The sequence below is a fragment of the Malania oleifera genome, chromosome 9 (assembly GCF_029873635.1).
Source record: "Malania oleifera isolate guangnan ecotype guangnan chromosome 9, ASM2987363v1, whole genome shotgun sequence".
NCBI classification, from domain to species: Eukaryota; Viridiplantae; Streptophyta; class Magnoliopsida; order Santalales; family Ximeniaceae; genus Malania; species Malania oleifera.
In genome coordinates this window covers 67,188,379-67,200,833 of record NC_080425.1, presented here as the reverse complement: position 1 = coordinate 67,200,833, position 12,455 = coordinate 67,188,379, and the positions used below count along the sequence as shown (strand labels likewise).

General features: G+C 35.3%; 1 protein-coding gene across 2 annotated transcripts in view; it reads right to left on the bottom strand.

The window, feature by feature from the left end:
• LOC131164059 (ATP-dependent Clp protease proteolytic subunit-related protein 2, chloroplastic) overlaps nt 1-9,455 on the bottom strand; it is a 45,134-nt gene extending 35,679 nt beyond the window's left edge. The window contains exons 1-9 of one of the 2 annotated variants that reach the window (XM_058121000.1): nt 9,176-9,427; nt 9,033-9,076; nt 8,863-8,935; nt 7,776-7,896; nt 7,144-7,281; nt 6,924-7,040; nt 6,338-6,406; nt 6,143-6,238; nt 5,686-5,818 (exon numbers count right to left, since the gene is read on the bottom strand). In XM_058121000.1, the coding sequence (XP_057976983.1) occupies nt 5,686-5,818; nt 6,143-6,238; nt 6,338-6,406; nt 6,924-7,040; nt 7,144-7,281; nt 7,776-7,896; nt 8,863-8,935; nt 9,033-9,076; nt 9,176-9,252 (868 nt within the window). In that variant the 5' untranslated portion in view covers nt 9,253-9,427. Of the gene's footprint in view, nt 1-5,441; nt 5,819-6,142; nt 6,239-6,337; nt 6,407-6,923; nt 7,041-7,143; nt 7,282-7,775; nt 7,897-8,862; nt 8,936-9,032; nt 9,077-9,175 lie in introns of those variants that run through there. The other variant, XM_058121001.1, reaches the window with a different exon arrangement.
• Nucleotides 9,456-12,455: the final 3,000 nt, after the last annotated feature.

Here is a 12,455-nt window from a genome sequence, read left to right as displayed (position 1 = left end):
GTGTGTGTCCTTTGTTTACCAACTAACTCCTAGGGTGGAAAAGCATCCTTATGCTATAAAATGTGTCTTTCTTGGCCACTCATATACTTAAAGGATATCATTGTTATAGTCTTGTGTTACATCGCTTCTTTGTTTCTGCCGATGTTACCTTCATTGAGTCCATACTTTACTACACCTAGTCCCTAATTGCTTCTGAGCTCAATGAGTCTCTTGCTCTACCTAATCTTCAAGATTCTACTTTGTTGTCCTTGCCTAACCAACCATTTGAGTCTCCATGTAGTTCGGGTCCTTCTCATCGTCTTGATCATCCTAATTTGCAGGTCTATTCACAACGGCAGCTCCAAGGAAGAGAGTCCCCTCTAGCTTCTACTACCATGCCTTTGGTTTCCTTGTCTGATGATCATACTCCCCATGATGTTGATCCTCCTATTGTTGTTCAGAAAGGTAAATGCACATGTACTCAACATCCCATTTCTAACTATGTTTTTCATGACTCCTTATCACCCTCCTATTTTTGTTTTATTACTGCTCTATCACCTACTACCCTTCCTAAATCTATTTTAGAAGCCTTAGTCCATTATGGGCGAAGGAATGTTATGGTTGAAGAGATGAAAGCTTTACATGACAATGACACTTAGGCATGGTTTTAAATCGCAGTAGCGGATAGCGTAACTTAACGGTAACAGGTGTAACGGGAAGTGGGAGTAGCGGATGTTACATAATGGGAAGCAGTTGTAACGACTATGAATTTTTCTGAAGCATGCACAACCTTGTGCATATTAGCATACTTGCATGTTTTAAGCTTTTATACTTCTCATTGTTGTTATCTGTGATAAATTCTTATGTGTGCTAAATTAATTAATAAAACAAAATACATTATATACTCCATTAATCTATAAGACACATAAGACATACGAACAATACAAATATAAAATAGCTAGAAACGAAGGAAGGTTGAAGTTCAAAAATATATAACAGAAATATCAAATTACTAATATTATCAAAATAAAATATTTTCCTAACAAGTTAGTATTTTTAAATTGTTAATTAATGCATCTCTTATGAGTATTTAAAGAAATAGTATATTTTGTATCATTGTCATCCTCATTATAATCTTTTCTGCCTCTCGCCACATGGTATATGAATTATGAAAGAGAGGGAAAAAGTGAGAAGAAAAAGTAAAAAATAAAATAATTTTTTTGGTGTAACAATCCTATAGCGGTTATGTAGCGGTTGTAGCAGCCTTTACGTAATGGTTGCGGTCCATAACGGCTGCTACAACCGTGATTTTTCTTCCCACCGATTTCACGGTGTGTAACGGCATCGATAACCCAAAAAACTATTACGTAACAGCGTTACGTAACAGTCGCAGTCGTTATTTAAAACCATGCACTTAGGACTTGGTACCTCTTCCTCCTGACAAGTTTGTGATTGGTTGTCGCTGGGTTTACACTATGAAAGTCAACCCTAATGGTTATGTGGCTTGTCCAAAGGCCCATCTTGTTGCTAAGGGATATACTCAGGTGTATGGTCTGAATTATTCTGATACTTTTTCTTTGGTTGCCAAACTTACATCTGTACGTCTATTCATCTTGTTGGCTACTAATTGTCATTGGCCTCTACATCAATTAAATGTGAAGAATGCCTTCTTGCTTGGTGACCTTGAGGAGGAGGTTTATATGGAGCAACCACTTGGGTTTGTTGCTCAAGGGGAGTCAGGCTTAGTGTGTCAGCTCAAGAAGGCTCTATATGGTTTCAATTAGTCTTCCAGAGCATGGTTTGGTCGTTTCAGTATTGTAATACTTGAGTTTGGTTTTCAATGGAGTGCAGTGGATCATTCCGTGTTTTATCGTCATACTTCATTGGGTAGGATCCTTCTTGTTGTTTATGTGGATGATATTGTTATTACAGGTGATGCTGATAAAGGTATTCAAAGTCTCAAACTTTTTCTACAGACTAAGTTTCAAACTAAAGATTTGGGACCATTAATATACTTCTTGGGTATAGAAGTATGGGTATAGAAGTATCTAGATCTCACGTGGGAATTGTTTTGTCATGGAAGAAGTATGTTCTTGAGCTGTTGGATGAAACTGGATTGTTGGGATCTAAACAGGCTAATACACCAAGGATCCTAACAGCAAGTTAGTGTCGGATATAGGTGATTTGCTGCCTAATCCTGGACAATACTTGAGACTTGTTGGAAAGTTGAATTATCTCACAATCACTCGGTCAGATATATCTTTTGCAACAAGTGTTGTGAATCAATTTCTAGATTCTCCGAGAACAAGTCATTGGGACGCAGTCACGCAGTAATTCACATCTTGGGATATCTCAAAGGTGCAGCCGCGAGAGGTCTTTTATATCGTGATTAGGGTCACACTTATATCCATGGATATATAGATGCAGATTGAGCTGGGTCGCCTTCTGACCGAAGATCCACAACCGGGTACTATATCTTGGTTGGTGGTAATTTGGTTTCTGGGAAGAGTAAGAAACAAATTGTGGTGGTTAGGTCAAGTGTTGAATCAAAATAAAAAGTTATGGCTCACACTACTTGTGAACTTGTCTGGTTGAAGAACATGTTGGAAGAATTGGGCATTTCGCGTTCTCAACCTATGAAGTTGATGTGAAGTTGATGTGTGACAATCAAGCTGCTCTTCATATTGCCTCCAACCCAGTCTTTCATAAGCGGACGAAACACATTAAAGTTGATTGCCACTTTGTTCGGAGAAACTTGTGCAAAAGCTCATTACTACTTATGAGAAGTCTGATATGCAACTTGCTGATTTGTTCACCAAAGCATTAGGGGGTGCTCATGTTAAATTTATTTATAACAAGCTAGGAGCATATGACATTTATGATTCAACTTGGGGTTGTTGTGTGTTTGTTAATTAGTGAGAGTTAGTAAGGTATTACTGTCATTAGAATGTATTTAATTTGTATTCTAAATAGAGGGAGAGACCTATCTTCAAGTTATGTCATTCATTTTAATCAAAATCTCAACAATAAAGCTAGTAGCTCATTTATGCAGTATCATCGTTGCCATGCTTTATCACATAGACGCTCATTGTCCCCAATGAGCCTTAAGTTTAGAGTGAGATTGATGACGTGTCTTTTTAAGATTAGTTTGTAGATGCTGTGTACTTGGTAGATGCTATCTTGAGGAGAATGATAGTCACATCAATGTGATTAGGTGTCTTATCCACTACTATGGATAGTAAGAAGAGCAAATAGATAAATATTTTCCACACTTCCATTTGATATGGGGATAAGACATGCAAGCCAAATGGGAACAGTAGCATGAATGTCATATCCAAAGTTGCTCTAGGAAGACTGGACCTTATGGGAGAGCCACACTTGCATCCTTTTAAAGTGAATAGGGTAAACAGGCAGACAACTCTACTTGTCCCTAAGAGGTGCCCTGTACCCATTGGATTATAAAGATGGAGTCTATCGTGATGCACTCCCAATGGATATGGCCCATGTCTTGTTACAGCATCCATGGTTGTATGATCATGATGTGAAAAATCATTGCAAGGAAAACACTTTTTTTTTTTCATTTGGGTATAAATATAAGAGGGTCATCTTGACCCCTTCCAAGCCCACTCCCAAGGATCCCAAGTTTAAGAACAAGATAGTCCTTCAAGTCCAAGTTCAAAGAGATTAGAAAATAGGTGTATCTTAGTAATCATGACCTAAGATGTTCCTTCTAAGGGTCAGGAGTTTCCATGTGAGTATCCACCCAAGGTAGGGGAATTGTTAGTTGAGTTCTTTGATGGGGTACCCAATGAGCTTCCTAGTGAGCTAATACCTATGTGAGACATTTAGCATGTCATGGATCTCATTTCAAGCCATAATTACCTAATTTTCCTCACCATAGGGTGAGCACTAAAGAGATTGAAAAGTTGGAGAACTCCTTGACAAGGGCTTGGTAAGACATAGCCTCAGTCCTTCTGCAATACCAGCTCTTCTAACTCCAAAGGATGGGTCTTGGAGGATGTACGTGGATGGTAGAGCCATTAATAAAATTACTATCAAGCATAGGTTCCCTATCGCTAGACTTGAGGATATGCTTGATATGCTAGCTGGCTCTAGTTGGTACTCCAGGATTGACTTGCGCAAAGGATATCACTAAATTAAAATTAGACCATGAGATGAGTGGAAAACAGCCTTTAAGACCCAGGGTTGTTTATTCGAGTGATTGGTCATGCCCTTTGAACCTTCTAATGCTCCTAGAACTTTTATAAGGATTATGGCATGTGTATTGCAGCCATTCACAAGAAAATTCCTAGTGGTCTATCTCAACGATATATTAGTCCATAGTATGACTAGGGAGGAGCACTTAATACATCTTCATGAGGTCTTTGTCACTTTGAGTGAAGCAGAGTTGTATGCTAACCTCAAAAAGAGCAGATTCTTCCAATCTAGTGTGTTCTTCTTGGTTTTGTTGTCTCTGCGCAAGGAACGACCCCTAATCCTGACAAGGTTAAAGCCATAAGAGAGTGGCTTGAACCTAGTACTGTTTTTTAGATTCATAGCTCTCATGGCCTAGCTACTTTCTATTGACGATTCGTAAGGAATTTTGGCACCATCATGGAGGATTTGACACCTTACCAAGGCACCTTTGAGCCTCTTGTTTTGTCATCCGGTTCTCATGTGTCAGCAGTTCTTGCGCTCCATTTCTCAGCCATAGGAGACAGTGGACTCTATTTTGGACAATGAGTTTGTGATGTATCCTTAGGGTGGTTTTCAATGGTACTTGGTTTGGTGGGGAGATCATCTCAATTCAGATGCTAAATGGCTTACTGAGGATGTTGTCCAAGAGAGCACTCCTAAGTTATTAGTCATATTTATGATCAATTTGAATTCAGATTTCCTGAGTCATTTTCCCTCTCCTTCATGCAACCTCTCCTCACCTTCTTATCTCTTCTTCCTCCTCCCATCTTCTTTTTTCTCCTTCTGTTCCTCCCTGTTCTGTTCTAACTCTCGGCTGCCTTCTAATTTCTATTCCGTAGTTCCACCTTGCTGTTTCTATTTCTCTCCTATTCTGCAACTCTTCTAGTCTTCTACTCTTCTTCTCCTCTTTCCAATTCTCCCCCATAATTCTCTCTCTTTCTCTCACACTGTTTCTGATTCATTTTTGTCCTACATCAATAATCTAAACCTCAAACCTGCAATATCAGCTGCTCAATCAAAGAAACCAAAAATTAAGTAGCAGATTATCCAGCAAGGAAAAACTAGTATCCTACAAACACTTTTAAAGAAAGAAAATTCTAAATATAGTTTCCTACTAAAACTAAGATGCAAGCTGCAAGTATTATCAGAAGCTTGTATTTCATAAAAACATAATCACAAGCCTGTATTTCAGATATCGACATGGTCAAACATCATAAATAAAATAAGATTCCAACCCTTAAATTAGATCATTATGCGGCCAAAAATTTGAAAGGGGAAAAAAAAGAGATATAAATGAGAACCATAGGCAACCAAATATACATCAATCAACTAGTTCTGCAAGTGTTACATGTGAAACCCTAAGAGATGTGATCAATCTTAAAAATATCACAATTGAAAATTTCATGCAGCAATTTTTGATTGAATAGCTGACAAACTCTGACAACATTCTTTTTTTTTTTTTATAACAAATATCAGAAAAATTGGTCAGCGAGCAAAAAATACACTAACCAAGACCCCCTGCTGCCTCTTTGCGTGGTGCATCGGCTTTAATTCGGGGTGGCCTGACTACACGATCAATGAGTCCATATTCAAGAGCCTCTTGAGCACTGAAGCGCTTCATGCGGCCTAAGTCCTTCTTAATCTACAGATATATATATATATATATATATATGAACACAAACATATCTTCTGATGCTGAGAATACTCTATTTTTAAATGTAAATTAATATATTGAGGAATTTATATATATATATATATATATATATATATAAAATTAAAATGGTGAGAGAAACCATAGAGTTACAGATTGTTCGTCTGCAGAGATTTTTATATAAATTATTTAAAGGTGGAACAGTTTCAAATTGGTAAAATCTCAGATCATATGAAAGATTCATAATTCTATACCTACTCATCAATAAATCAATCAGAAAGACGTACTTGGAAGTTAGCAATGTGCAAAGTATACCTTCTCAACTGGCTGGCCTGTTTTTTTGGCCAACTCCCCAAAAAGATAATCTCTGATTCTAAGAAGCTCGTTTGCTTCATTATGTATATCATCAGCCTGCCAGAATAATTTCTCTTACTCACAACAATAAGAAGGAAAACCATGATCCTACAGTGCTCTTTAAAACAAAGATATTATCATATTATACAGTCAAACCTGACCACGGGCAGCCCCAGCAGGAGATTGTAGTGCAATTCTTGAAAGAGGCATTGCATAGCGAGTACCCTTTATAGAAGACATAAATTTTAGACAAAGTTAATATTGTGGAACTATAGATCTCAGCCATCTAACTTAAAAGCATCAATTTGCTAAAAACAAGAAATTAAGTACATTATGTATTACATAAAGCACATGAACAAACCATCAATGCTGCAATTTACTATAGCTATTGTAATAGCACATGACCAGAAGAGATTATGACGCATGTGGAAAAGAGGTTGCAATCTCTTTGGGAAAAAAGAATTCCAATGAGATTATTATTCTTTTGCGTCTTAATGAACATGGATTTACCCCATAAAAGGTCTATAAAAAACATAGACTATTTGTAACAATTGAATGACTTTCCCATTAACAATCATAACTGGATGGCTAATCAAATACCAGAATGTATGGATGAGATAGTCTAAATACCCTGCACTATGCCACATGAGATGTTGCATTATAACCATGCAAAACCTCAACATATGCCTGATGTGTAGAAGAGAACCTCACATTCTAGATTCTGCAGAAGAAAAAGTGTTACCTTTTCTCCAGCTGCAAGAAGATATGCTGCAAGGTTATAAGCGTACCCCACACAGTTCGTGCCAACAGGACTTTGCAAGCTCCGCATGGTATCATATATAGACATGCTGGGAGTAAGCTGCAAACAGTTCAAATTTTTAAGCAAAAAACAACACAAGAAAAATAAAAAGAACATCAAGAACATGTATTTGTTCTTAAAAAACGATTATCAATGCACTCACATCCCCACCAGGACCATTGATGTATAGGTACATTTTCTTAGAAGAATCAACACTGTCAAGGTACAGCATTGTTGCTAGTACTTGATTGCTGAATTCTTCATCAATATGTTGTCCAATGAAGATAACACGCTCCCGATACTGCAACCAAGGGGGAGAAAAAACTCAGTTTTCTATATAAATTATGCAAAACCAGAGAGAAAATGAATAAACATGGGTAAACATCTACAGGAGACACAGAGGATAGATACACCTCCCTGTTTGTCCATAAAAAGGTTCCAGACCTCTGGAGATACCAATAAACCACAACGAATAAAGTATTAGATGAAAGCACTGTTTTGAGTTTTATTTTCCTTTTTTTCTCAAAAAAAAGTATTTAGGAAAACAAATCCACAAGAAAAGTTAAATCAATGGATAGTTAAGAGTTATCTAATATAGTCAGCAGTCTAGTAAGGTCCTAGCCTCCTACATGATGATACAGATGCTTGAGGTCCAATCCCTGTTGCATACGAAGATAGCATTGATAGACCATCCCCATAATCTTACTTACAATTTTCCATAGATTGTCTAATCATCTGAAATAAAACAAGCTTCATTGGTTCATTTATGTCATAAAACAGGTGTTGAGGACTCACTAAGGCATTCCAAAGATCAACCCATTGCCAAGTTCCTTCCTCAGGATTTCTGTAGGGCACTCTTGGTGTCCCTATAGGCATCATTTGAAAACAAGCCCGTGTTGGTTTGTTGCCACAAGTCCTATAAACAAAGTAAAAATATCAAAACAGGCAATTCTACACTTATGCAGCAAATGGAAGCACAGATTATTGTCAGGTAAACCAATGAGGTTCTATAAACAAGTATAAGAAGTGTGTGTGTGTGTGTCTCTGTTTGTGTACGTAAACTAAAATGTTAAATCAGATATTATGCCGAACATGCAAATCAATCCTTTAAAAGACCCCTTGCCTTCTACACACAAGTAAAGGACATGGCCCATAATGCATGAAATTACACAGGTTTTTAGGTTTTAGCCCATCAGGGGCATTTGTTATGAAAAGTTTACAAGTGGATAACCAGATTTTAACTAAAAATCAAACAACAGTGTATGTGATATAGAAATTATGATTTTGGGCCTTAAGATTAAAGAACCTTTAAGGTGGGAGTTTGAAACAATTTCAAGTCTGCTGAAGGCACTCATGATACAAGAAGCTAGAGCAAAACGTGTACAGGCATGTTTTAAGCAAAACATTTTATTTTAGGGCCTTTTTTCCCTCTTTTTAATAAGTATTTTTAGGGCACTTACATTCAGTGCCATCTAATCCGTTGACAATACATTTAAGCATCACACAATCAGAAACAATATGAAATGGCTAACATAGGGTATACTGTCATACTGTACCAGAACAATACAAAATTTCAAAAACAACATAAATTTCTGAAGTGTAATACACAATTGACATTATCGTGGCAATTGCTTGAAAAAGTTTGATTCTTTAAATGTGGGATGACAACACAAAATTAAAAGAAAATCAGTCATAAGTTGATCTTATCAGCCGTGCGTGGGTCTCATGCAACCATAAGCTGAATTACAGGAGAGTTTGCTAACCCCATCACATCATATTTGATTCCTCCAAAGGTTAGAATCTTTGATTGGGACCAGGGGGGCGCCAAAAAAAGAAGGTAAAACAAAATAAAATAAACCAGAAATTAAAATAACTAAATTACCTGGTTTGAACACTTTTATAGACTTTGTCAAAAAATTCAACGGTTAAGTTAGGTTTTCCAGCTCCAAATGAACCTGCAATTTATTTTTAAGGATCAAATAAGATGGACGAGAGAGAGAGAGAGAGAGAGAAAAGGGTAAACTTAGCATAGGGCTATGAATGTAAGCTGACCAGCAGGTTGCAGCTTTAATCCTGAAAAGACTTTTGTCGCGAGACTGCAAAATAACCCAAGAGAAGCACAAGAGAATATCAACTTTCATTTTCAATCGAATTGAACGAGTCGTGAGAGAGAGAGAGAGAGAGAGAGAGAGAACCTCGGAGGATGCTGAGAAATTCCAGCTCGGGAGTGTAGATAGGAGGAAGAACCCGTCGAGTGAAAAGTGACTGCCATTTTAGAGAGAGAGAGAGAGAGAGAGAGAGAGAGAGAGAGAGAGAGGTCCCAGTGGAAGAAGAAAGAAGATGAGGACGAGACTGGTTCTATTCTTCCTTACGATTTACCAACCCACTCTGCGGCCATGGCCGGACCCGGATGGATGTACCGGTTTGAACTATGCACAGAACAACGCGATTCAAGCCGGGTCGGTCCCATGGCCCAGGAGAATTTGAACAATCACGGATCCGGCTCCGTATATTGTTGTTTCTTGTTTTCTATTTTAAATTTGTATAGAAAAAAAAATTATATGATATATTTATTTTTATTATTAATTTTTTATTTTTATTATTAATTTTCATCTATTTGTAAACTAAAAATAAAAATTAAATTTTATAATTTTAATTATTTTGATAGCATAATTTTATATATTTTAATATTAAAAAATAATTTTTAAAATTATATCATTCATTCTCATACACATTTTTAATTAAAAGTATAATAAAATGATCATATGAATTAAAATACAAATGTCCATAAACTTAAAACAATGAAAAATATAATAAAAATTAATTACAAAATATTTTTTCTATTTTTTAATTGTCATGTATAACAAAATTGTTATTATAAAATGAATTTTAAAAATATAACAATTAAATAAAACAATTTCAATAATTTTTATTTTTATTAGAATATTTTTAATTTATGTTATTTTTTACTTTTATTATTTAAATCATATTTCTTAAAATATTATTTGATTTAAGGACAAAAATGAGCATTTCTTAAGTAAATTTTTTTTAAAAAAATATTAACCAAAAATATTGTTGATTTTTGACTTCTAGTTTTTATTTCTTATTTTTAGTTTTCATTGTTGTTTTTTGTTTTCATAATTTTTTAAAATAATATTAAACGGCCCTAACAAATTAGGAGTTCAAACTTGGGTCGATAATAACCTGTATTCTATAATTAGTCAAAAATGATTTTAAAATTTATTAACATTCTCTAAAAAAGATACTATTAATAATCTCATAGGTATTGAAACCATTAAAAGAACACCCAATAATTTATTGGGTACTGTACGAAGTATTTGAAGTACGAGAAAAAAATACCATTATAATATTTCCAAAGAGTTGCAAATGGATCCGTTGGTTCACCCATCATTAATAAGTTATATATATTTTTTATACTAAAATATGTTTATATATACAAAATTTTAGTCTGAAAGCTGCCTTTCAAGCAGCTACATAAGTTTCTAGTTTTAAGACCTTGTCTAATCAAATTATTGAGTTATGAGAGAGAAAAAAAAAGGACTAAAATAAAATAGAAATCAAATTTTTATTGTGTTTTCTCTTTATCTCAAATATAATCAAGAATGGAGATTTGTTCAAATATGGCTAGAAATTAAGAAAAATTAAAATTTGATTACATTTAAAATTAAAAAGTTATTAATTAATTTTTTTATATACTTTATTTTTTTTTCAAATATTATTTAACAAGAAAAAATAATTTAAAAATATTTTCTATTTCCTTTTCTTCATTTTTTTCAAGTATTAATTGAAGTCAAATGGTCATAGAAAATTTAACTGTGCTAATTTTAAGATTTATCATCTACAATAATTTTTTTCAAAGCATATAAAAGTGAAATCCTATCTAACAACTCAGATAATAATATTTCATGTTGTTTTTTATTTATTCATTCATTTTGCTAAAAAATTTGGAGCCCAAGTTGGAGGAAGTTGTGTTCAATTATTTTTGTGAATGACTTTGAGAATCAGCATTTTTCAAAAATCAATACTTTTTAATTTGTAACAAATGTTGTATTTGTATTGAAAGCGGTAGAAATCAAGGGATGGGTCCTAATCCCATACACACTCAAGGCAAAAATATAGAATTCGACTTGAATTCAAATCGAAAGAGGTTTTGTGCTTACCTATAAGCCTTGTTAAAATTTTATAACTCTTCGAACAACATTTATTTACATATGTGATTTTTTTAAACTTCAATGGTCTACTACATTTGCCCCTACTATTACGAATACAAATTAATGAATGCTCTGGTATGAGATTAGTTAGAGATGATCATACTTTGGTTCTTTTAACCAGTATATTTATTTGCATCAAATTTTGTACATGAAAAGTGTTACGCTCCGAACCTGTAGGTGGGTCCCAAGTATGAATTTAGTAACCTAACCTGTCTTTGTATCAATTTAAAACATACATGATCCAATACAAAAGAGGGTCCGACCTCGTGGGGTGAACGGATGCCCATATACATACACATAAACATCCATAATCATCCAAAATACACAGCGGAATACGGTCTTTTACACGTAAATAATATCATACCAGAGTCTATACAAGCTAAGACATACATTCCCATAATACCAAGCATACCCTAGGTGTCTAAAAAAACCATCTCGACATCCAGAATACCAAAACTCGTACCTAACAGGTACTAGCAGTAGCTAACGACACTCTCGCTTCCAAATGTTAGGATGCTACTTATGGCTACTTAAAGGACCTGAAAAAAATATTGTACGTACATTCGGGGTGAGACACCTCTCAGTAAGGAAGAAAACAGGTTATATCAGTGTGTGGCATACCAGTGTTATTTTACATACTTCATAACACTATAAGATACGATACAGTTTGAAACATTTCCATACAGTTTCATACAATTACATACAGTTCTAGTATTTTCACAAAACCATTCCAGTACATACGATATCCAAAACATACGATCAGTGTCGTCACACTAGTACGCAACTACACAAGGTCACCTAGTCTCACAGAGATTACATTGCTACATACACAACTACACTGCGACGGCCGAGACCCACAATGATTTCATTGCTCCATACGCAACTACACAAGGTCACCTAAGTCTCACAACGATTACATTGCTACATACGCAACTACAATGCGACGACCGAGGCCCACAGTGATTACATTGCTCCATACGGTGTAGAACACACCCTTCGGTGACCATCCGGAACATACTGGTGATATTTCACACCTCGGATATAGAGTCGGCCACTCTCACCCATGGTAGTTAACCAATACATGGCGCAACGTACAGTAATTAGCCGCCACATAGCTATTTCGGAGTGCGGTAATTAGCCGCCCCTAGCCGATTTCACAAAACCTAAAATCATTTTGGAGCTCATATTCCTATACATATTAGCGTACGGTAATAAGCCGTCACATAGCTGTTTTACAACATAC